The sequence below is a fragment of the Amborella trichopoda genome, chromosome 3 (genome assembly GCF_054954075.1).
Source record: "Amborella trichopoda isolate Santa Cruz 75 chromosome 3, AtrichopodaSantaCruz75HAP2 v2.0, whole genome shotgun sequence".
Taxonomy (NCBI): Eukaryota; Viridiplantae; Streptophyta; class Magnoliopsida; order Amborellales; family Amborellaceae; genus Amborella; species Amborella trichopoda.
Window position 1 is genome coordinate 52,461,935 of NC_142338.1, and position 26,072 is coordinate 52,488,006.

General features: G+C 35.1%; 2 protein-coding genes across 4 annotated transcripts; one reads left to right on the forward strand and one right to left on the reverse strand.

The window, feature by feature from the left end:
- Positions 1–217: 217 nt before the first annotated feature.
- Positions 218–14,095, reverse strand: LOC18429256 (uncharacterized). 2 transcript variants are annotated; one of them, XM_006838543.4, is made up of 12 exons: positions 13,987–14,095; positions 12,048–12,100; positions 11,313–11,437; positions 11,145–11,239; positions 9,702–9,907; positions 4,091–4,273; positions 3,585–3,794; positions 3,109–3,259; positions 2,914–2,977; positions 1,884–1,967; positions 1,706–1,794; positions 218–661 (listed from the first exon to the last, which is right to left on the reverse strand). In XM_006838543.4, exons 1-11 carry the CDS (start codon positions 14,068–14,070, stop codon positions 1,718–1,720), a joined length of 1,332 nt encoding a protein of 443 aa, XP_006838606.1. In that variant the 5' UTR covers positions 14,071–14,095; the 3' UTR covers positions 218–661; positions 1,706–1,717. The 2 variants fall into 2 exon arrangements, with proteins under 2 accessions (XP_006838606.1, XP_088717384.1); XM_088861258.1 differs by lacking the exon at positions 218–661 and having other exon boundaries at positions 1,443–1,794.
- A 4,739-nt stretch (positions 14,096–18,834) lies between these two features.
- Positions 18,835–25,704, forward strand: LOC18429257 (RNA-binding (RRM/RBD/RNP motifs) family protein). Of its 2 annotated transcripts, XM_088861259.1 has the most exons (7): positions 18,835–18,927; positions 19,064–20,197; positions 20,351–20,409; positions 23,950–24,019; positions 24,192–24,317; positions 24,477–24,605; positions 25,082–25,704. In XM_088861259.1, exons 2-7 carry the CDS (start codon positions 19,259–19,261, stop codon positions 25,523–25,525), a joined length of 1,767 nt encoding a protein of 588 aa, XP_088717385.1. In that variant the 5' UTR covers positions 18,835–18,927; positions 19,064–19,258; the 3' UTR covers positions 25,526–25,704. The 2 variants fall into 2 exon arrangements, with proteins under 2 accessions (XP_088717385.1, XP_006838607.1); XM_006838544.4 differs by having other exon boundaries at positions 18,835–20,197.
- The last annotated feature ends 368 nt before the right edge of the window (positions 25,705–26,072 follow it).

Below are 26,072 nucleotides of genomic sequence, written 5' to 3' on the forward strand. Positions count from 1 at the left end.
ATTTCACAAGATCTGTTCTGAGAGGTACTATTGTACTAAAAAATATAGACATAATAATGTTACAGTTTCTAATATGGAGAATCAGAGGATCTGATCTGAGAGGTACAATTGTACTAGAAAATATAGAGATATAATGCTAAGTTTCTAATATGGAGAATCAGAAGGGAGATGGTATTAAAAGAAGGAAAGCTTCACGGACTAGAGTAAAAAACCCAAAAGCACAAAATAAAAATAAAATAAATAAGGCACCCAAAAAGAGGTGCACAAGATTTTCTTTACAGCATGCAAAAGCTCACGACCAACTGGTGGAACCATCCAAGCTTAAATGCAGAAAATCAACAGCCATGTGCTGATACAGCAAAGCGAATCATTCAACCTCAAAATCTTGCAAAAATAATGATAATCACCACAAGAGCACATTGCTCTTCAGTAAAAGTTGTTCACGAACCCCACTCTCCCCAAACGAAAAGAAAAGAAACCAACTTTCTTAACTAGGTAGACAAGAGATTGTCCTCACTTTTTCCGTAAGCCCATGAATCAATGAAACTGAATTATTAAGGCAAAGTATCTTACAAATTGGCGTTTAATCAAAGTGAGGAGGCTAGTAGCTGATTGAGAGCCCTTCTCAAAGAGCCAGGTTATTGCACACGAAGTAGATCCCCTAAGAGAAAGGAATTTATTGCAAGGTAAGCAACTGAAAAGCATTTTATATTGTTTAAGTCAGCATAAAACACCAGTTGATCAAAAATGTCGATGTCAAAGTGCCAAAGTGGGGAGCATAACCAAATTTGAATCTCAACATACCAGCGCAATCTATATATATATAGGGTGCAGTTGGCATACGGATGCATCCGTAGTTGTAGAGGTAAGGTGCACCTTCAAATTTTATCATGGTATATAATTTTGATGCACAATGTTCTTAGGATTATCTCAAGATTTATTTTTATATCTAATAAAATTTTAAATTTCAAAAATGGTTAAAATCAAGTAGATCTATAAACATATGAAAATCTTGAAAATAGACGGTGTAGATAATATGTTGTAAAATGCACTATTTCTGAGACTTAATCTTTTTATTTTTCATGGTCATACATCTCGATGTCGAGATGATCAATCAAAATGTTTTTCAACATTAAAACTATCTTTTCCGATGGAGTTTGGAGGTGCATATGTAGCTGTAGAGGTAAGGTTGCAACCTTATATATATATATATATATATATATATATATATATATATATATATATATATATATATATTATATCATATTGCAATTATCTATTTTCATTTCTTTTTTTTTCGATATATAAGCAGGGTTTAAACTTAGATGCAAGATGTGCAACACCTTTAAGGCACTTCACACATAAATACTTTGATAGAACTATGGCACACTTTTAAGGCATATAAAATAAAAGAGAGATTAAACAAATTCATCCCGAACATGTGCACATGACCTCCCCATGAATTATTGATTAAAAAACTTCAGATAAAAAGGAACAAGTCATGGACTAATGATGCTATTACAATTAGCAGCCACTAGTCAGAGTTAGAATGGTTTAAAATATCTATTCTGTAAAAGCAGAACCAAGCATGAAACAGAATTGACAAAAGCAATCTGCTCAAGTGAAATATCACGAAATGCAGTTGAAGAAAAAGTTATTTATTATCAGAATATATAAAAGAGGTTTATGCTACGAAAATCCATACATGGATAGTGAATTAGAATGAGAACTCCTCAGGTAAATCCTGGAATTTGCTAGATATGAAATCCTTGTACTTAGCTCTGAGATCTCCAACTGCAGCCACATACAAAAATAAAGAATCCAAATAAACAAAAAGGTCGAAAATACCACTAAAGTGAGAACAGATATTTGAAATAAGTTACCTTTTGCGTCAGGCTCCCTTCCTAGTGTGCTTTCAGGTAAGTTCTTCGATAGGGCTGATTCCACCACCTTAAGAAACTCTTGGCCTAACATATAAAAACAAGATAAATTAGTATTTTGGACTTTCCATACGTTGCTCAAATTATAGTCTTCTTAACAAGTTTCAAAAATGTAGAAATTTGATTTCTACAAGGAATAATAAGGGCATAGTTTGAGCAAATTATGGCAGTCTAATATTTCCTACTTGAACTCATTCAAAGCAGTGCTATGCCTTTGATTAAACTTCAATACTATCTAGATCCTTTTGAATCTGAGAAGAGGTTCCTTCTTATCAGCATCAATTTTAAACATCAAGGAATTTCCAAGAAAAAAAAAGAGAAGCTTACAAAGTAACTATAAATAGTTTTCAGATCTGAAGTCTGCGGCAACCGTAAGATACCCAACGAGCATTACCGATTTTGCAAGGTGCTAATACCATGTCAGAAAAGTTATTATGTAAAATGAGTTTAGCTAAATAGAGATTTTGCAGGGTCTCTGTGCATGGCATGTCCGCATGTGCATGTATTTGTATGAATGCATGTGAAAGAATTTCTATAATGATGAAGTTTTTTAAACTATTCAATTCTCTTTCCAAAATTTTCCTTACTGGAATTTTGCATTTTTCATTTTGGCAAATTTTCCAACTACTTTATTTCTGGTCATTTTCTAGAATAAAGGAAAATTGAGTCCTTCGAAACCATAGGCCTCAAGCGAAAAAGGGTTGCGTCAAGTATAGTGAAATTTTGGGTCATTTAATATGTATAGATACATTTCCAGTGTCTCATTCGACTACCATTGGTTTCAAATGAACTGCATGTGCCTACTACCACAAGAGGTCAGTCTTAAAGATATGGAACCTAGCATCAGCATTTAGATCTGGCAATGGACATGGACAAGGATATGTAGTTTTATTGGCTATTCAGAGTAAGACTAAATGACTATGAACACAAGAATGAACATAATATGCAAAATGAAGCTCATATTTTCGCGTACCAGTCAGATGCTTTCCACCCACAGTGGGATTGATAAAAAAGGTGGGAATCTCCTTACTGCTCAACTGCAAGAATACAAAGAATAAAATAAAATAAAAAGAAAAAGTTACTCCTGAGGCTAGTCTGGGGTGTTAAATCAACTACAAAATGACTAATAGTGAAGAAAAAAAAGAAATTAACTAAACTAACTCTCAACCTGCGATAATAGTCCCTTTGCAAGTTCCAAAGGGGTAAGAGATGGAGGTGCACCAAATGCAGGCACAAACTTTCCATCCTGGTACCCTGCCAAAAAGTGATACGCAGCTTGGCCCGGGGAAAGCTTGGATAGGGAAGGAATGACACCTGAACTGGAATTTGTGTGGACACATGTTCACTTTATGTCAATAATCTTATCTCTCCAAAATTAACAAAGTCGTCAATTTCTAAATGAAGGAAAAATCAGATATTGTCAAACGGCCTGTGGAAATTATTGGGGTCATCACTGTTCAAAGAAATGATGTTTGGTGAGGAAGAGAAAGAGGGCCCACGAATATTGTCATGTGTAATTCTGGTCGGTCCCATTCTTTATTCATCAGCATCCACAAGTTCATTCAACAGTGATGACCCCATTGGACTAAGGTTTTCTATATAGTTTCCCTTAAATAGAACTAAAGCAAATTGGTTGCGACTTACTTATCAACAAATGAGAACACCACAGCAGCTGGAGTTTTCAACAGATTTGGTGCATTAGAATCGTATGTTCGAAATTGTGGTGCTACCCCATCAGAAGACAGAACTACACCTGCGTCCTTCGATACTAACATCTTTTGCAACTCTGAGAAATTCTTAATAGTGGCCTCTGAAGCAAATAGCAGAATCACAGAGTCGCCGGAAACAAGAAGCCTAAACGATGTGAACCCAAATTACCAACAATCTCATTTTATTTTCTTCTCCATATTATTATCATTTGGTTAACTTACCAATTGAAACTCTCGAGTTTGTTTTTTCTGATATCGAGGAAAGTAGACTATCAAAGTACTACGTATAGGAACAAAGTACAATTCTTGTTTGGCCTTCACAAGAAGTGTTTGCCACCAACACTTCTTATAACATTACTTAGTCACATTTGCCATTGTTCAAACTAGAGGAGGAGATGATGAGAGCAAGGATTTGGATAACGAGAAATTGATAATCTTTACCTGGCAGAGAGAGGGAGACCTCCCCTTGCAAATATTGTTGGTGCCACACTGGCAGCCAGTGCCTCTTTTGTGGCAGAAATATCAGTAAAAGCTCTACCACACAAAACAAGCGATGCCCGTTCACTATCAGCAGCCAGAAATCCATTATTTGCTCCAATACCAATGATCTCTCCAGTACTTGCACTGAGTCATTTTTAAGAAGACTTAGAACACCCAGTACTTATCAAGATTTAGAAATCAGGTATAACCTATATATGAGAAAAGTTTGCAAAACATAAAGTTAAAATTCGCTGCATCAATCATGCATGTCCTTTCTTTTGTGCTATGAAGTCCAATAGACTAGAGAGGAAATCTGGTCCATTAGAGATATCAACATCTGAATGAAATAAGATGGTGATGAAGCCAGAGTGGACGACCCATTGGGGTCATGACGCACTCTTTCTCCATCACCATCCATAACTTTATTGGACAGTCATGACTTCAATGGACTATGCTTTTCCCAGTTCATTCCACAATAGTATAATCTACCTTTTCCTTTTACCTAGGGTTGGTTCGTAAAAGAATCCAACATGAGAACAGATTTTTGGCTCTCAGGCATAGAGCAGTATGACAAATCAGTACAAAATCCATAATCCAGATCATCAATTTATAGTTAAGATCTACATGTGATTTAAAGCGATGACGCGTGACCATAGAAACAGTAAAACTAAGACAATCTGCTGCTGCAATTCAGCAAGCGTATTGTAGGATATAAATCAGCTTACTGAGTCAAGGCCAGGATATATATATATATATATATATATATATATATATATATATATATATAAAAAATAAAAAATTAGATACTACTGAACTGAATTTAACAATCCATTTCCGCATATCTCACAGCCTTCATTATACTTTTATCGTTTGTGCAATATAACTTCCTCATTTAACTCAAAAACAATTGCGCATGGAAGAGCAGCAAATATAAAGGCAGTGAACCTTCTCACCACTCAAAAAGGATTTTTGCACAGCAATGATAAAATATTCATCAATGGTGAAAAAAGAGTTTTCATACACTATGCACCTATGAAGTGAATCTGCATGGCTGGACTATATGAAAGTACTCTTAATATTAGCTTTAGTAATCAGAAAGCAAATTTTCTCCAGCTAAAGATTCCAAAAAAAAAAAAAAAAGGAAAAAGGAAGCAACTTTCTCTAGTAATATACTAAAAGGTTAGCAAAATATAATTAACAAGATATAAATGAGTAAATACCAAACCAAGAGGAACAAAGCTACCACACCATCTAGCTAGCCATGGAAAGTAAATGACATTTTTTCAAGGAGAACCTCGTACTTCATTACAAGAATTTTATTTTAAGGGAAGGTGTTTGCTTGAAAGTTGCATTCTAACATTCCACGAATAAAGAAAGAAAAAGATTTTCAGAAAAATAAACTAACCATTTTTCGGAGTTTTATTTATACACACATCAATCCAGAGCACTTGTATATGCATTGTTAAATACATCTAGTTACAAAAATTAAATCAAAAGACCTCTAATTCTTTGATTGCAATTACGAAGTATACAATGAAGGAAACCATAAAGAATGAGCTTGAATCACCCAAGATACCTTGCTTGTTTCTTGGTGGACATTTCTCCTTCAAAGTCTCTGTAGAATTTCAGTTTCCCTCTCTATGATGTTGTCAATGTTCTCATTGTATTTAAATTATTCAAATTCTTCCCATTATTCTGTTCCTCTATGTGAATTCATCCTTTTTGTCCAAATTCAAACTTCAGAAATGGTGGGAATGATTAACATGACGGCTAAGAGAGAGTGGACATTTGGCTGAAGCACCACTGACAAATGCGATGATCCCCTTAAGGAACTTGTCGTAAAGTGTCAATATAATTCAAATGCTCGAGGACATAATTGCCAAACATTCTAAAGCCTCCCTGTTTAGTACAGTTAGCATTATTTGACAAAAAAAGGCCCTTGATGACTTCATATTGCGGTTCAGAGTCAAGACGCCTATTTTAGCCATGGTTTAATATCAATTTCTAAGCTTTTTTGCTCAAATTTATGTATGGTTTTACCATTTTAATTCATTCTCTATGGGGTATACTTTGGTATATTTAGTCTGAATTTTATCAAAAATTGGCTCAAATTTATGTATGGTTTTACCATTTTGCTACGATTTCGTAGGTTATAATGGAGGCACAAAACAACAAGGTATCATTTGAGTTGTCCATTGCTCCACTTACCAACCAGAAATACCTACAATGCTTGAACCACAAGAACATGCCTCTATAATAAATGAAAACCAACCACCCTCCTGTAAAATTAGGTTGCAGGAGGTGGTTCAAAAGGCCGGCGAGCCCCTCCACTCATATGTCATATATGAGTTTTGTCCCACGTGCTACGGTATTTAAGACCACAGTTATTATTTATGGTCGTACTTTCCAGAGGAAGGCTTCTCGCACAAAGAAGGCTGCAGCCCGAGAGGCCATGGTTTTCATTAGCCTCAAGCCATCTCTGGCTCAAAGGTTGGATGAAGCCAAGCAAGAGAATGACGCCCTTAAGGTTTAGAACACTAAGCTCTCGTGGTCCCTTGATTCCCAGCGTTCTTTACTGAGAAGTTTGAGACCGAGTGCTTGCAAGTGAGGCATGAGATACAAACTCTTACAGTAGAGCTTGATAGGCCTCTAATGCTTAGCTTGCAGCTCGTCGTGTTGACCCTCTGAGCCCCATTTCTTCACTCGACCTCTTCATAGAGGATCTCCCTACCCTGTAGCCTTAGCCTAGTGCCATGACTTAGAAAACCCAAAATATGACCAGTCAATAAGCCCAAACACACAACACATGCTTATCAAACTAAGATAATCCGAGATGGAAGAAGCAAAGGAGGGTACCCAAAATATGACCCAGCCATGAAGCCCAAACACATAACACATGGTTATCAAAATAAAATAAGCCCTACACGATGGAAGATCCTCCATGAAGAGGTCGAGTGTATAAATGGGGCTCGAAGGGCCAACACAGCTAGCAGCAAGCTAAGCATTAGAGGCTACTAGCCCATCAAGCTCTATTGTAAGAGCTTGCATCTCATGCCTCACTTGCAAGCACTCGCTCTCAAACTTCTCAATAAAAAAACGCTTGGAATCAAGGGACCGTGATAGCTCAACGTTTTGAACTATAATGGCATCATTCTCATGCTTGGCTTCATCTAACCTCTGAGCCAGAGATGGCTAGACGCTAATGAAGAGCATAGCCTCTCAAGCTGCAAATTTCTCAGCAGCCTTCTTTGTGCGATAAGCCTCGCACTAAAAAGTACGACACAAACAACAACAGTGGCCTTAAATATCTTAGCACGTGGGGGACCGAACTCATATACGACATATTGTGGAAGGGGCTCCCTAGCCTCTTGAACCACCTCCTGCAACCTATTTTTATAGGAGGGTGGCGGGTTATCTTTTGGGACATGGGCATATACTTGGGGTTCAGGCTGTGCAAGTATCTCAGGTTGGTAAGGGGGATCAATTGACAACTTAATTGACGCCTCATTGTTCTGTACCTCCATTATAACCAGCCTTTTTGCTATGATTTCATTATCATTTAATTACTTGAATCAACGTTACTGAGATTGGGATTGAATTAGATTCAAGATCAGGATCGGGACCACATGATCGTGGCAAGTAGGAAGCGCACTATGGAAGGGATCGTGGTCCATAAACCCTGAAAAATGGGGACCCATGTCCAATATTTGGGGAAGTTCAAACCAAACTAAATGGGGATCAAATGATAAATTATATAGGACGAAACTCCATCTAGCTAAAATAAAAACCCCGAGAGCACTTAATTAGTATCGTAGTATAGTATACTAGTATGCCAGACCCCACTGCTGTACAATAATATGTTGCTATACTATTCTGCAATAGTCTTGAACCAATGCCCCGTGTTTTGACCACAGTACAGATTATTCAAGTGTAGGGCAACTAAAAAATGCCCCAAACAATTGGTTTATCACCAATATTTGGATTTTAAGCCATCCTCATCACTTTTGAACTTTACTCAAAGTTCATTGCTTCCATCACATGACTTCTGTAGCCATATGGCTAAATACTCTTTTTTTTTTTTTTGATAGCGCATATGGCTGAATACTCACTCTGCCCACATTCTCACCAAGATTAAGGACTTCTGAATTTTTTTAGTGCTAAATGCACTGGCCTGTGCTGTTTTAATCACGGTTAAAGATTTAGGCATTTTCTTTGATACAAAAACCATGCAAATAGAAACGAAAGGTAAGGGACCATATTCAATCTGGTAAATTATGGTCCATAGCATTTGATGAATCGAAAACTTAAAAAAAAAAATTGCAGGTTTTAAAGAATTAATACAATAGTAAAACATGATTTAAGATATATCAGTTTTCTCATAACCTTGTCTGTTAGATTTTGTGCGTAAAATATTCTTATCATTTCCAGATGTTGCCTAGATTTAAGAAATGTTGCTCAACAACTTCTTAGCCTTTAAAGGTTTTTCTGGGGAGACATTTGTCATAATCCAACATTTGCCAAATTATTAAGAAACAGTTAAAATGCTTCTTTTGAAGGTTTAACAATCCTATCTCCTTTTACCTGCTACTCTTGTCCTCTATTTAGCTGCCCAAATCAACTTTAGTGCCATCTCACATGAACTTTGCCTCTTTACCTCCCTCCATGTATCGATTATTAAAAATTAAGTAAAACAACCAGGAGTGACATAATATCTTCCTCCCCTTTGCTTTGTCTCCTGACTCCTCCCTTTCCATATAATATAAACTCTTTGCCTATCCCCTCTCATCATCTCTCTAATGATTATCATTATAAATAAAACCTTCTCTGCCAATCTTCCTTTTTTTGACAAAGTTACATAGGAATGGAACTTGAGACGTTGTACTATAAAAACTCAGCTGCTGCTGACCCAAGCCCGATTCCTTTCTCTGCCAATCTTTTTCCATAAGATTAATAGCTCAACACCCTTTTACAAAGATTCTACAAAAACCTGAGGGAACAGGAACAACATGAGACGGAGAGGGACATGGTCTAAAAACTGGGGAAAATCCTCAGAGACATGGAGTGCAGGAATGGCCTAAAATTTCCCATATACTACTTTTCATGTTTCTCACAAACCTATCTTTAACACAACCATCACAATGAAAATAAACCGCTTTTTCCTGATAAGGGGTTCGGTGAATCCTATAGACAATAGAAATGACAACCAAAAAGCCACTACCATAACATTGTATCAAGAAGCCAGAAAAATAAATTAACCTTTCCAGAAAAATTCCATTGTAAATTACAGAAGCCACTACAAACACTAGCCAACTCAATCGGGAATTATGAATAGGATGACTAATTACTCATTATTAATTAACACTAATATCATAATACATTACCCTTTCCAGAAAAATTCCATTGTAAATTACAGAAGGCATCCCCACCAAGGATATATAGTTAAGAAGCAGCATCAGATAATTAACTCTTGGGGCAGACTACAATTTCAGCAAAGGTCCAAAACAAATAGCAATGTGAAAGTACAGAACATGTGTTTCACATTCTCAAATATGACAAATGGGATGAGTATTACCTGATAGAGGAAGCAACATAAACTGTCAAAGGACAGGTGTCATGGGAAACAGCTCGAGTAGGAGTCCTCCAAAGAACATTTAAGTATTTCAAAATAGCAGAAGGATGATCACTAATGACTCTGACCTTCGCATCACACCTTGGCGAGGATCCAACAGCCCCATCATGAACAAAGATATTTGAGGTAGATGAAATATGAGAAGTGACCTAGTAAATAAGAACGCCAAATTCATTAGTTTATGGGCACATCAGGAAGTCAATTGAATCATTTAAGAAGGAATCAACAGCTAAATATGTTTATTAATCATAGTCAATGTAACCTACTGAGTGAATAGGATATTGGATCTCAATAGAAAAACCCCCAACGAACTAAATACAGCTGTAATAAAAAATTACAACATCAGCTTATCAAAGTTCTCATATTTAGCAAGCCCAGGTAAACATGCAAAAAAATGTACAGCAACCAAGGCCCTATACCCTCATATATAGCGGCTTTTGCCATATTAAATAAGTGTATCATCATATTCCTCCTATGTGTGTTACCTTGTAATAGTTCATGACAATGGCACCTTATAGCTCATGTGTGGACACCATCCAACATACAAACACCCAATTGTCATAAACTAACATGTTGTATCTTGCCATAGACTAGCTGTGTGATCACACTTCAAAACTTTTTGTAATCATACTCATTGAAGAATCCAGTCAAACCCAAGAGCAAACCAAGAGCAGATTATGTTTGCTCGAGTTAAAAGTAAATTTCAGAATGAAATAGTATCTCTTACAATACCAAGATGGCTTAAAATTGATTTATAGGGGAAATTGAGGTAATGGAAAGCAGCATACCTTGAGAAAAAAATACTAACTAGGGAGCAGAGATTCCATCCTCAGCAGCTCAAATGAAACCGTCAATTCTCTATATCACAAGATAAAGCTTGCACATATTGACTCTAAGGTTTACGGTGAATGAGGCCCTTCATCCATGGATGGAAATGAGGATAGAGGGACGAAATTTAGCAAGCAGGGGCTGTTATGTCAACGAGGCAGGGTTAGGGGTAGAAAGTCTTTTAGAGGGGTAGCGTTAGTTAAAGAGGGGCAATGGGAGCAAAACAAAAAGGTAGAAGATCTATCCCTCCAGGCATCCACTGAACAAGTATACATGAACTAACTAACCTGCATTGCAACAGACTAATAAATAGAACAACATTATTCATCATACTCTGCTGTCTTCCACAATTACCACCTAACAGATGTCGATTCCAAACCAATTTAAAATAGAACCTTGGGAAATTTTCACAATAGTACGTAACAAACTATGGCTATCTACACTATAGGCTGATATGAGATGAAAGGACATAATGTAACAAACAGTGTATCACAAGTAAATTTCAGTAAAAAAAATAAAAAAACAATCCAAAAAAAATAAAAAATAAAAGCCACATACCAGTTTTAAGAGTTTGTTGAATTGTGCTTTTGAAATTTCATGAGTCCCTTGGGTGAACTTTCCTCTATAATGGATAGGGAACCCAGAAAGATGCTCTACAGGAAATTCAAGCAAAGTCACAAACATGCACACATCTGGAAAAAAAATAATGAATGATTTATTCAGTACCTGAAGGTACTGCACCATACTTCTCCAGTTCAGAAGACTTCAAATTATAAAATGCTTTGTCCTTTACAAAAATGCCTCTCGCAGAAAGTGCCCAATTAAGACCATAAGAAACACCTGGGCCCTCCCTTTTGCAATAAAAAAAGCAAATGATTATAAGAATGCACAAGCTCCCCCTTCTAGAAACAGCAACATAAAAATTATGAATATGAAAAGCTAGTCACTGTTGCTACAGGTGTACCCTCAGTAGGTACAATGCTAGAGCTCGTAAATAAAAGGACAAATCTTTCTAGTAAAAATTTAAGTCGAAATCCGAATCAAACCATCTTAGTGAAATAAATAAATAAATAAAGTCCGAGAAAACTCAAAATATTCAATTATCTGTGAAGAACAGTGGGTCTGCTTGCTACAGTCAGCAATTTCCAAAAAAAAAAAAAGTGGGTCATGCTTGCAATAATACTCCAATTAAAATTACAGATTAATAATTAATAAAAAAGAAATGTATAAACAAACAATCAACAAACAGAGTTTCAAGAGAGCTGAAAGTCAATCTTATGAAACCTAAAGGAGCAATAAACAAGAATCAGGTGAAAGATTTCCACTTTGAATAAATGTTTCAACACAAGATCATCCGAGAATGCCACAGTCCATACGAAGCAACATAGAATACCAAAATCCTGAAGAAGTTCAGGATAAAGAAGTCAAGCACTCAAAGTGAACTTTTAATTGGTGTATTACTGTGGAAATATCACAGACTCAGTATCCTCTGCCAAAGATGCTGAAGCTGCATGCTGCACAACACAAGATATATAAATGAAATAAAAAACTAGATGAGAAATATAGAAGGCATACCATAAATGAATAACTAGACAACCGGCTAGTTTACAGGCAAAGATAAAAAACTAAAATATGTTATATTTCAAAGAAGAAACTTCTCCATGTAAACATTAGTATGTTGCAAGGTTTTAAAGCTCTCAAAGTCACTACTCTATAACAAAGAAAATTTGAAAGAAAAAAAGAAGAAATTTCATTATAAACTCCAGCTATTCAACCATAACATCAGATCAATCAATAAAAGGCAGCTTGATCAAGCTGTTCAATAAACATATAGTAAAAATTTTCACATCCACAATTCCTTGACTAAGCGAAGTTGACCCAAATAAGCGAAACACAAGATGGCCAAATGAGAAACTTATCACAAAATATGTGACTGTTACTTCGACTTGGCAAATTGATAGAAATAGTCGACTGAGCCATTACATTACTTGCTTGAGTCATGCAAGGCTGAGGTATATGTTATAGAAAGAGACAATAAGAAAAAGTATGAATGAACTGCCTCCATAACTTGCGTTCAACAATAATTTATAGGAGGATGATAGTGGAAGATTAGTGACACAAATTGAGGCTCAACTGTATAACAGAGCCACAATTGAACTCATCTAGTATTAGAATACATGTGAACCCTTAACATTTAGCTGTCTATGGAGTTGCTAAATTGAAGAATCAAAATATACAATAATCATGTCTCTGAGGGTAACCACTCCTTTGCCTAGTACTATAGCTCACGCGTTTTTTCCACTTCATAGTTGGCAAGCAGCAAGATGTATTCTAATGAAAAACTATTTCACTCTAATTTTCCGCCAGTCACAAAAAATCACCACTATTTGCATGTGGATAAGAGACCAGATGGGAGCAGTCAAACAGGTTTTTGACCACTCTATACGCAATACGCATTTCAAGGCAGCACCAAAACTAGCCCTAAACATTTCACTTAAAAGGAAAATGATACATTTCAAGGGGAACAGGTAGACTACAACTTAGAGTAACGATTTAATCCTCATGCAGCATTATTTTAGAACCGGTTTAAAATATAAATCGATAAAAATATAAATATCTCAAATTCGATGAAATTATTTATTTCGACCATTATATCATCAAACTAGGACGCTCAATAGCAAGTTATTGGTCAAATGTGTAATTCACTGTAGGCAAAGAAAGACTTTTTAATATACTCATGCTAAAAACTCTTAAATACCCCAATGTAATTTTCAAGATGGACATGTGGACTAGACTAAAAGGACAAATGTTCATCTGAAGCATGATAACCATCCATCAGATTGAGCTATCAGCAATAACAAAATAAACTCGTTCAACAAAATAATATGTTCAATTGTTTTAGGTTTTTTCAACAATAAGCTTTCCAAGATGGACATGTGGACCAGACTAAAAGACAAAGCATGATAACTATCCATCACATTGAGCTTCAGCAATAACAAAAGAAACTCCTTCAACACAAGAAAATGTTCAATTGTTTTAGGGTTTTTCAACAAGCTTAAAATGTAACCCTAAGTATTTAAGACATTCATCAAATCATACACCCGCAAAAAGTGACACATAAAAGGGGTATAAGCATAAAGCCAATCGTCGGATAGGGCTAAACCCACCAGAATTGCAAAAACAAAACAATACACTACGTAAACCACCAGAATTGCAAAAACAAAACAATACAATACGTAAATAATAATGAAACTAGATTAAATATTTGAATCAATAACCCTAATCAACATACTTAACTCCCCAAAACGAAAAAAAAAAATCGAGAATAGGATGCCAAAGCTTAATTTCGTGAACTGACATTCTCTAAAATATAAAAGTGGGATAAAAGAACTGGACTCACGCGAGAGGGTACAAGACTCCATGGCTGAATGCACCGTGCAGCCGATCTGCAAGCATTCAAATGCTTCAACATACCACTTCTCATTGTCACCCTGACAAGCGCACGCTCCTCTCAATTTAGTGAGAAGAAACCGCGAAATGATCTATGCAACCTGCAGTACAGAGAAAATGACGAAAAGCCCCACTTGGAAAAGACTCCTCTCTCTCTCTCTCTCTCTAAATGCCAGCCACTATCCCATGCACTATACAAAGCCTTTTAGCGTTCTCTTTTTATCGGGTACATGCCCTACACGCTTGTTAGAGTCAATTTATTTTGGGAAAAGAGTATTTCCGGGTTGGGATGGGACGAGTAATGACCCTTTTGTGACACTCACCTCTTTCACTTGGCCTAAATGCCTTCGTTGTTGTTACATGGAGGTAACCATTACTCTTATCAATCGGCGTCAAATTGGATGGTATGTCTTGCGAAGTTCAATAAATTTGTTTTGAACTTTGAGTCCGGTTCATGATATATTAATAATTACTTCAATCGAAATTCAATAGACAAGAGTAATTATGACTTCGAAATCTAATTGACAAAAGCAGTGTTTAAAAAACGCCGAGTTGAAAGAAATCGCCATGGACGGATCGAATCGACGAAAAAAACACAGGAATCGTCCGGTTCTAGAGAGAACTGAACGATTCTGAACAGCGACTCGCCGATTCACTGTACGGAATCGGGGCGAGTCCCCGTACAGTGAATCGGCGAGTCCCGTATGGATTTTTTTTTTTTTTTTTTTTTTTTTTTTTTTTGTTATTGTAATCCATGATCGAATTTTTTGTAATCCATGATCGAATTTTTTGTAATCCATGATCGAAATGTTTGTTTTTTTTTCTTGTAATCCATGATCGAATTTTTTGTTTTTTGTTTGTTTTTGTAACCCATGATAGAATTTTTTGTAATCCATGATTGAATTTTTTGTAATCCATGATCGAATTGTTTTTTTCTTTTTTTGTTATCCACGATGGAATTTTTTGTTTTTTTATGTTTTTTTTTTTTTTGTAATCCATGATCGAATTTTATGTAATCCATGATCGAATTTTATGTAATCCATGATCGAATTTTATGTAATCCATGATCGAATTTTTTGTAATCCATGATCGAATTGTTTTTTTCTTTTTTTGTAATCAACAATCGAATTTTTTGTTTTTTTTTGTAATCCATGATCGAATTTTATGTAATCCATGATTGAATTTTTTGTAATCCATGATAGAATCTTTTGTAATCCATGATCGAATTTTTTGTAATCCATGATCGAAATGTTTTTTTTTTTTTCTTGTAATCCATGATCGAATTTTTTGTTTTTTGTTTGTTTTTGTAACCCTTGATAGAATTTTTTGTAATCCATGATTGAATTTTTTGTAATCCATGATCGAATTGTTTTTTTTTTTTTTTTGTAATCCACGATGGAATTTTTTGTTTTTTTATGCTTTTTCTTTTTTTGTAATCCATGATCGAATTTTATGTAATCCATGATCAAATTTTATGTAAGATCGAATTTTTTGTAATCCATGATCGAATTTTTTGTAATCCATGATCGAATTTCTTGTAATCCATGATTGAATTTTTTGAAAATTTGTGATTTTTTATTTTTAATCCATGATCGAATTTTTTTTTGTAATCCATGATAGAATTTTTTGAAAATTTGTGATTTTTTTTTTTTAATCCATGATCGAATTTTTTTTTGTAATTCATGATAGAATTTTTTGAAAATTTGTGATTTTTTTTTTAATCCATGATCGATTTTTTTGAAAATTTGTTATTTTTTTTTTTTAATCCATATTATTTCAAAGAGAAAATGAGAGAGATGATGATTCTGAGGCCACCCTATCCCAGCCATATTATTCACATATCGAGTCCTAACAGCAACAGTGTAAAGGATGAGCACGATAGTGCAGGTAAGCATGAATGATGGACAAGCTTCGGGGATTTTAGATTGGGAACACAACAAAACACTAACACTCAGGGATTTGGGAATAGTCAGACGCCTGTTAATATCGACGATTCGTTTTTAGATAGAATCAATGAATTGTTAAACCAATTCAATCAATGGCACCAGCGTGACCAAAAAGAACAATAACGCCGTCTATCATTTTATTTTTAGATCGTATATTACTAATTTTATGCTTTATTGTAGTCCATGTATGTTGATATACTTATTCCATGATAATTCTATGTTTATCCTTTTGTGTGATGTAAATTAAATGCTAAATGGCGGTTGATGCAGGGAAAGAACATATCAATATTCGCATATTCATTCAAAAACATGAAAATTCTTAATGGAGTACCTTCATTTCTTATTGAATTCCTAAAAAACAATATTTAAAATAAATTTTAATAATTTTTTTCGGATTTTTTTTTAAGCTTTATTCTACCGATTCACCCGATTCTCGATCCGAATCACCGATCCGGATTGGTTTTTTGGGTGCCCGATCCGGGTCACCGATCTGTTTTTTAAACCATTGGACAAAAGTAATTGTGATTTCTTTGCACAACAAGTAAATTATATGTTTTTGACTTTTTTAAGAGGAGCTACTACTTTGTAATCCCCAAGGTAAAATTTTTGGAGATTTATATTAATATCCCCTTAATTATGCAATTTACAAAATCCTCCTTAGAATTTTATTTTTGCATCCATACTCATTTTTCTATATATGTATATATATATATATATATATATTTTCAAATTTCCTTTACTTCAGACCTTAAAGGCACATTTAGTTAGTGTGAAAATATTTATCTATAAATATTTTCACGTGAAAAATCGCCTCTTATAATTAGATGTGGGAATATTTTTACACTAAATAGCTGCCAATTGGTGTGAACGGCTATAATATGACTAATTGGTGTGAAAATATTTCCACACCTAACCACATGAGGGGATTCTTTCACATGATAATGTTTCTCATAAAATACTTTCACACAAAATAAATAAGATAAATAGAGAAGATAAGGTAGTTTGGAAAAGTGAGAGTGATGGTTTTTTTTCAGTCAAATCAGCCTATAGACTTTTCTTTCATGATCGAGTTAGATGGTCCTTGGAGGGCATTAATGCTATCTAGCAATGGCCTATCCCAATGAAAATTCAATCCTTCCTATGGGTGACCCTTCAATAAAAGTGCCTTTTTCCTTTTTTTTTGGGTAATTAAGTGGGGATGACGAGCCCCTACCCATTTTTAAAAATCATCAGTGTTTTTTTAATGTATTAGATAAGAATAGAAGTATAGATCTTAGCTAGGGCACAAGTGGTGATACCACCATGGCCCCAACCCCATTCTCGAGACAAAAAAGTATCTTACTCTAGACAATCTTCGCATTCGGGGTAAAATTGTGCCTAATGTTTGCTTTATGTATAAGAATATGGAAGAGATTGGTTCTCATCTCTTTTTATACTGTCCTTTTGCTGATTCAATATGGAAATGGGGTCTTTTATTTGCTTGGTTTCACTTGGACGCTACCTATCAATTTAATTTTAATTATTAATCATCTTCATATCCCTTCCTTGCCTTTTAAAGATCTTATTAATTGGAAGATTTTTAAAAGTGGCATTATCTGGTAGATGTGGCTAGAAAGAAATAGAAGAACTTTTGATAGAATGTTTTTTGGACATATATAGTATTAAAGATAAGATTTTGCAATGCTTTTTAAGGAAGGGCATGGGGTTTGGAGAGCGGATATTTTTGTTAATTTGAAAGTTTTTGCTCTCTCATTTGTGCCTAAAAATAAGTTGGTCTCTGGATGCCTCCTCTTGAAGGTTCTTCCAAATTAAATTTCCATGGCAGTTCTTTAGGAAATTTGGGATCAGTTGAAGTTGGAGGTATTCTCAAAAATCATAGCGGGTCTGTTATCTTCTCATTTTGACCTTGTGGGTCCACCACGGTTAACCAGGCTGAGATAGTTTATCTCCTCCATGGTTTGCAAACCATTGTCAATCTAGTAATTTTGGGAATTATCTTTGTTAAAGGATAATCTGTTAATGTCATAAATTGATGTTTGTTTAGCAAAAGATCCGTTGGACTCTTCATACTTTTTGGCTGAAAATCATTGATTTTTGTGGGCTTCAAGTTTCTTTCTCTCATTTTTTTCGTGTTGCCAATGCTTTAGCGGATGGCTTAGCTAAACATGAAGTCTCTTGTCTATATTTGGTGCTTTGATCCCAGCTATGTAATCAATATGCTTTTTAAGCAAACCATAAATGAAAGTTCATAATATTGTTCAAAAGAAATAAACATGCCGTAAAGGTTCGAAGTTGAGTTTTAAGTTCTCGACAACTTTTGGCCTTTAAAAAGTAAAGTTGTCGATTGAGGACCCTTGGAATGAAGTTGTCAATTTCGGACCTTCAAAGTCCAAATTATTTCAAGGAGAAAAACCACTCAAAAAGGATTCGAATTTGGTCGAACAACTTCAAACTCTCGAAGTGTCTCAAACTTCAACTTGAAAATGTCCCAATTTTCAAAGTCCAAAATCGGGGCAATTTGATAAAAAAAAAAAAAACGAAAAAAGAAAAAAATGATAGGATGTAATAACAAAATAATGGTGGGAGAATTTTCAAATATCGGAAAATATGGGGTATCTCCGCCTAAATTTCTCTAAAACCTTTTTATGTCATAATATTTTCAATCTATATCTATACAATACTCTCTATATTCCTCAATGTCAAGAGATCCCACAGGTAGACTCGGGACGGGTAGGGTCACCGGATCGACGCACCGGTCCGAGTTTAGAAATCGCTAGGGGCTGGTTACTTACCACAAAGTAAAGCTCAAAGCTGCTGCATATAAAAAACGATAACCCTTACTCACCATTGCTGCCGAAACGTGACAGCGAACAGCAGGAGGTAATCCTAGTGGTGCACTTTCTCCCTCTTCTTTGCTTGGTTTTTCATAACTTTGGGAATCAGAGGTACCCACTTTATAGTTTCTCTCTCATCCTTGTTTGTTTTTCTTATCGCAAGAAACTCTGTTTAGTAACACACATTCTCTTTCAAGCTCATTTGAATCTTGGAGAGCTAACACAGTCTGACGATATTTGTTGCTAGATTTTCGCTAATCCTTGTTGGGCCTTTCCAAAACTTGATTTAACAATGTTAATGTACAGTTTCTCGATCATCGTTGCTTGATTTTTCCATAACTTGGGTAACCAGTGATCCTAGCACACAGACTCTCTTTCTCATCTCTGGTTTTAGTTTTGTATAACTTGGAGTCGTCGTTCACATAAAAACCTGGCATCGACAATGGGGAAGAGCGCAAAGGATGATACTGATTCATCTGATATATTCAAAACCCTTTTTGGAAGCTCAGAGCAAGGTGGCCTTTCCCTGTTTTCTGATAACCCCTTTCGAAGGAAATCGAATTCTGGTTTTGTTGAATTTGATAATCAAAACCAACCCAATAATGGTGATAAGCGTAAACTATCTCAAATTAGTGAAGATGATATTGCTGATGTGGAGAAAAAGAAGAAGAAGAAGGATAAGGGCGATAAACCCAAATTCGATCAAATTGGGGCTCAAGTTTTTGATGAAGAATCTACACAAGTAAAAGAGTTGGAGAATAATGTTAGTGAAGAGAATGATGGTACTACGCTGAAAAAGAAGAAGAAGAGAGAGAAGAGACTTGATGAATCTACACAAGTAAAAGAGTTGGAGAATAATGTTAGTGAAGAGAATGACCGTACTACTACGAAAAAGAAGAAGAAGAGAGAGAAGATTGATGAAGTTATTGAAACCATGATGAAGGAGAAGAAGAGAGAGAAAGCTGATGAAGTCGTAGAAACTAAAAAGAAGAGTAAGAAACCAGTCGTGATTGAAGAGGAGTACAAGAAAAGACATTTTGGAGAGCTTCATAAAACTACAGGGAAAAAAGAGGACGAAGAAGGTGGTGTTAAGGCTGGCAAGAAAAGTATTGCATTGAAGGATAAATCATCCCAATCCAGTATTCTGGAGGGATCTAATGAAGATGGTAGTAAAGTGGATGAGAAGAGGAAAGCAATGAAGGGTGATAAATCCACAGATCCCGCTGTTTCGAAGGAATCATTTGATGACAATGATAAGCTTCAGAGGACTGTTTTTGTTGGGAACTTACCATTGAAGTTGAAGAAGAAAGCTCTTTTGAAAGAATTCTCTCAGTTTGGGGAGGTGGAATCAGTTAGAATTCGTTCTGTGCCATTAGTAGATGTGAGTGTTATGTGCATTTATTTTTCAATTTCTTGTGAATATGTATATTAAGATATATGTGGATAATTTCATTTGAAATTTTAAGTTTTTTTAGTGAGGGACTGGTATTTATTGAAGGGATTTTTAATTCATTTGCCTTGTTCTATTGAGCAGAGCAAGCTACCTAGAAAGAGTGCAATACTCAAGGGGAAGATTAATGATGCCGTTGATAGGTATATGTTCACACAACCTATATCCAGAGTTGATGATGGATTTTGAACTTTTGCATAGGGTTGCTTTAACTTGTGCTAGTTGATGGAGAACGCTTGCATCATATATGTGCTTGAAGTAGATTTTCATCTCTTTGTTCACACAACCTATATCGAGAGTTGATGATGTATTTTGAACTTTTACCAAGGGTTGCTTTAACTTGTGCTAGTTGATGGAGAACTCTTGCATCATATATGTGCTTGAAGTGGATTTTCATCTCTTTGTTCACACAACCTACATCGAGAGTTGATGATGGATTTTGAACTTTTACAAAGGGTTGCTTTAACTTGTGCTAGTTGATGGAGAACTCTTGCATCATATATGTGCTTGAAGTGGATTTTCATCTCTTTGTTTCTCTTGGGATTATAGAAGTTCAAACTTTAAGTATTGGTTTTATGTTTTTTAATACAAGGTGATGCTTATGCTCTTTTTGTTTGAAAAAGCCTGAAACGAATCTTAGTTTTTGGTCTTTGCACAGATTTGAAATCCAAAACCATGTCCTCTTCTTTGAGAGCCTGTTTTCTCTATTAAGGAAACCACTTGAATTAACTAAAAGAAAAGAAAGAGAGCGAAGAAGAGAACAAGGAGGTTAACCACCCGAATGATTTTATCAGTATTTTTTACCGCATAACTTCTACACATGCATACATTTACAAACACATTGACAAGTTTACACTTGACACATACGATGCTTTTCTAAAGCTTTATTGCTTTTTGTCAATATAGTACTTTGGGATAAAAAGCACAATCTTAAGGCTCTTGGTCTTAGCTTAATGTGAGGAGTTGATAAACATTGCTTTAGGTGTTTGTTTCTTAATATAGGAAGTCTTATGTGTGAGTAGGGTCTTCATCATCATCATCATTATGAAAGCCTTTTTCGAACTATTTGGGGTCAACTACAGGAATTATGGTCCGCCATTTTGCTCTAGGGCTATACCTATGAGTCCCTATATCTTTTTGCACTACTTTCAACCATGTCTTTTTGGGTCTACCCCTTGTCTTTTTTGAGTCTTCTACTTGAACCAATTCGCACTTCCTAACAACTGTTGTATTGTGTATGCGCTGCATATGGCAAGCTTTACCTAAGACTGCTTTCTCTCATCTTATCACCTATTGGAGCCACACCTAATTTCTATCTAATGTATTCATTTCAAATTCTATCCCTTCTTCTCTTGCCACTCATTCATCTCAACTTCCTCATCTCAGCTACGCTCATTCTATGGACATATTTTTTTTATTGACTGCCCAACATTCTACCCCATAAAGTGGAGCTTATCTCATAGCTGTTCTACAGAATTTCCCCTTCGGCTTCATTGGTATGCGGTGATCACATAAAACTCTGGTTGCACATCTTCGCTTCACCTACCCAGCTCTAATTCTATGTACGACATATTTTTTCAATATCTCCATTTTCTTGTATTATTGACCCAAAATTTATAAAATGTGCTCTTTTTGGTATTTCTTGGCCGTCAATCTTAACTACTTCCTCTTTTCTACTCTTATTATTATTAAACTTATATAAATCTGGGAAAGGGCATGGGGTGGTGGTGGTAGCACCCCCACACTATAGTCACTACGTTGTGTTTTCTATTCCCATTGATACCACCCCACTAACACCTTAAAAAAAAGTCTTAAACTATTTGAAAAAATGGGGCTTGTCTTCCCCACTGAATCACCCAAAAAAAATAAATTATATAAATGTGCACACATATTCACATACCTACTCTATTTATGTTATCAACATGCATTAATGAAAATACATTATCTCGTATAACACATACAAACTATATCATTTGGAAACTTGTTTCTAGCAAGGTGAACATGATTGTAACAATGTATTGTTATGTATATTGCATGCAATATCTGGTATTGTCTTAAATGGATGATTGCACACCATACTTCCTTAACTTGATTAAACCAATACTTCTTAGGAATTCCCTTACTTTAAGTGGTTCTAAAAAAATGATGGGATTGTTGATCAAGGAATTCTTCTTATGCCAATGGTCCTCTGGAGTCTGGCATTGTTCTTATCTCCTCCCTAAAACTCTTTGATCTTCAGAAGCAGTGGATAAGATCTTGTTTCATGTAGGAAACACTCAACCAAGATTACTCATAGAGTGGACGAGTTTTATAGATGAAAAAACTTTGATTTGTTTAAGTTTTTCCTTCTATATAATTTTTTATTTTTTTGAGGTAAGTTGATGGTGTGTGTGTGTGTGCACCCTCAGGAGCGTGTGTTTGTGCATGTGTGTGTGAGAAATTTTTTTATATAATTTTGAGGCATGTAAAGGAAGGCAACTTCGAATTGTTAAACTGAACTCCAATTTATTCCTTTTATATAATTTTCTTTGCCAATTTGACTAGAACTTTGGATCAATTCTTCTATCAATTCTCGCCGATCATTAGATGCTTGATCATACGGAGGGGGACATTAGACTATTTAAATATTTGTATTCCTATATCCAAACAGTTAATGCATCAAATTGGGCTGCATTTTCTCCAGATTTATTTATTAAAGCGAGTGCATTTAACCCAAAGTGCGTTGCGTTTTGTTTCCTGAATGGTAACCTTTTTGGTCAAGTGGAGATGATTTTGCTGAAAGCCATTAATATGTACCTGATTAGTCTAAGGAGGAGTTATTAAATAAGTAGAATGTTAGTGGTAATTTGTTTTTCCAATTTAATAGTTTACAACTGTGCAGCACATCAATATAGTAATTGTTTGGGGCTTTGGAACCATGAAACATAGAAACACGTGTTTGAGGGTCTAACCACGTGTTGACACTTAGTGGATACAGACACGCATGTTGACACTTCCAATATTGCATAAGACACTTTTATAAAGTGTCTAATGGTGTGTCCCTTTTTTGGACACTTTTTATTTTTCGACTTTGGCGTTTCTTTGTTTAGAAATTTCATTACTTAATTTATAATATTTTATTTTAAAAATACAAAATATTTTAGAATAATAAAAGTTCAGAATAAAAATACTTTTTATTTTTATTTTCTACTGTGGGTGGAACTGGTGTGATCATATGGTTTTGGATGAATACATTAAGACCTTATTTAATAGTCATGCAATAAGGGTGCTACATTTTGAATTAATAATTAGCTAATAGTTTTTAGCTTTTTTCTATGTTGTTTTGGCAAAACCTTGCATTGGACTAAAAGAAATTTTTGATGAATAAAATTATGATTCACAAAGTAACATTTTTTGGACTATTTATTTATTTAATTTTTTCTGTGATACTTTACTATTGTTATGACATAACGTATGAATTGTTGAATATGTAAATGCAGTCATACACAGTTGAATTACTCATGAATTTCAATATATGTATAGACATGCGCATATATGTAGACACCCATATATTATATTGACGTTTCATGTCTAGATGTTATTTGTTTGGATTCATGTTTCTGACACTCGCATCCGTGTCACAAATAAACACGCGTGTTTGTTTCTATGTAATATGGGTTTGTAATATCCATTTTTTTTTGCAGTGTCCATGCGTACATTGTTTTCAAAGATGAGCAATCAGCAAAGGCTGCCTTGTCACATAACATGGCAAAGGTATCAGAGATGATTGATGATAATTTTCATGAAAGTCTTATTTTGCTGCTTTTGTTTTTCTTTGGGAAATCTTTATGGTTGTTGAGTAAAACAGATAACCCATGTTCTTCCATCTTCCATATATAGAAGTTTTTATTTTTCGAAATTTTTCTATCTCATCATCTATATGCAGGTAGGAGACAATCACATTCGTGTGGATAAGGCGTGCCCTCCTCGTGGTAAACTGGAAGGACAGAATCCCTCCGTTTATGATAACAGAAGAACTGTTTTTGTTGGCAATCTTCCTTTTGATGTGAAGGTAATCATCTTTACTATAATAGAACAAATATTTTTTATTCGCCATATTAAAGGGGGGAAAAAAGAGAGAAATCATTACTTTTGATTGGATTTCCCTAGCAGGGATTATTTTCTGATGAATATTTGCTAATCTTGTGTGCAAGTTTTCTCATTTCTCCAGGATGAGGAATTGTATGAGTTGTTTTCTGGGATCAAACAACTGGAATCCAGTTTGGAAGCCGTGCGAGTTGTTAGAGATCCCCACTTAAGTGTGGGAAAAGGCATTGCCTATGTCATGTTTAAAACATTTGTAAGTTTTTTATTTTGTTTTTTGACAAATAACTTATCGATTTCTAAGATGCTAACTATTTGGTATTATTGCTATACTATTGTTTCTGTCAAACTTCTGATTTAGTTTATGGTTCTTTCTTTCGGCCCTCAAATCCATGAATACCATATGCATCCTGCTGTTGGTTGAATGATAAGCAATTCTAATCATCATATACTCTTTATCTTCATTTCCAATAAATACAATTGGTTGCAATCTTTATGCCATACATTTATGATGCAGTTTCAGCGAGAGTTGAAACTGATGGACATGTAAAACTATCTGTATTGTATTTTTTAAGCAAGACCAGGATGTGTGTGGTGTGTGATTCATTTTGTTTATGGGGGCTTGTTTTAGTTCATCTTCTTGCTATATGAGAAATATATTATTAAATATGTTGTAATCTTACATTATATCATGGATAGCTAGCATCATAACATGAGAAAAAAAACATTCAGGATGCGGCTAAGATGGCCATAAAGAGAAAAAATTACATGCTGAGGAATCGTAGCCTGAGGGTTTACCATGCACGACCCGAATCAAATCTCAAGAAGCAAGAAAATAATCCAAGACAGATTCATAACAACTCAGACATGAGAAGGTCAAAGGTCTCTGGTGATGAGCCCCCTGATGGAGAGAAGAAGAAAGATAAAAAGGAAAAGGCTGCCTCTCTCTCCTACCAAGGTCTTCGTGCAAGCCAATCAGACCGCCCTCCTCGAAAAACTCCCATTTCTTTGCCTGAATCTATTAAATTGAAGACACCCAACTCAAAGAAAATGGCAGCAAAGGAACCAAAACTGCGGCAATTCAAAAGACCAGCAGTTGCAGCAAGAAAAGCAAAGCAATTGCATGAACTGGGAAAGAGAAAAGCAGAAAGGAACAACAAGCCGCTTAAATATTAGAAAACAAGGAAATCTCGGTGAATGTTGTTTGGTAATATTCTTTTGATGTTCTTGGCGGATACATTAACTGTTTCTTGACGTCGGGTATGCTTCAATTATGTGTCCTTTTGTTGTTTTGTAATGTAATATTAAAAAAGAAGTAATTGAGAGCAATAGAAAAATAAGACAAATCATTTGTCTATGCTTGATATGAAGAACTGAATTGGGGGGGACCCAGATGCATCATCCTCTTGGACACCAACGCTTTCCAATGAACCTTGCAATTACACTTGTTTTATGAAATTTCAAGTTTTTATTTTTTCATTTCTTTTTTCTAAAAATAGAAGTATCATATATCCATCTATCTATTTATCGACCTTTATGTGGCACATAACTAGAATGGGACCGCATGGGCAGATAGATTCTGGGGACCTAATAAGGGGCCTACGAAGTGGAAGTTTAGGTAACCTTCCTCGTAATCTTATTCAATACCTATCTCTTCATTGGGAATTTAATTGAAAATATATAATAAGAAATCTTATTGGAAAAATGAAACTTTCCTTCGATA

Coding starts and splice junctions, on each gene's coding strand:
- LOC18429257 (XM_006838544.4), top strand. CDS start 19,259: ATGGGGAAGAGCGCAAAGGATGATACTGATTCATCTGATATATTCAAA. Junction 24,318..24,476: donor ATCTTCCTTTTGATGTGAAG/GTAATCATCTTT, acceptor TCATTTCTCCAG/GATGAGGAATTGTATGAGTT. Junction 24,606..25,081: donor ATGTCATGTTTAAAACATTT/GTAAGTTTTTTA, acceptor AAAAACATTCAG/GATGCGGCTAAGATGGCCAT.
- LOC18429256 (XM_006838543.4), bottom strand. CDS start 14,070: ATGAGAAGTGGTATGTTGAAGCATTTGAATGCTTGCAGATCGGCTGCA. Junction 12,101..13,986: donor GGAGTCTTGTACCCTCTCGC/GTGAGTCCAGTT, acceptor TGTGTTGTGCAG/CATGCAGCTTCAGCATCTTT. Junction 11,438..12,047: donor GAGTCTGTGATATTTCCACA/GTAATACACCAA, acceptor TTATTGCAAAAG/GGAGGGCCCAGGTGTTTCTT.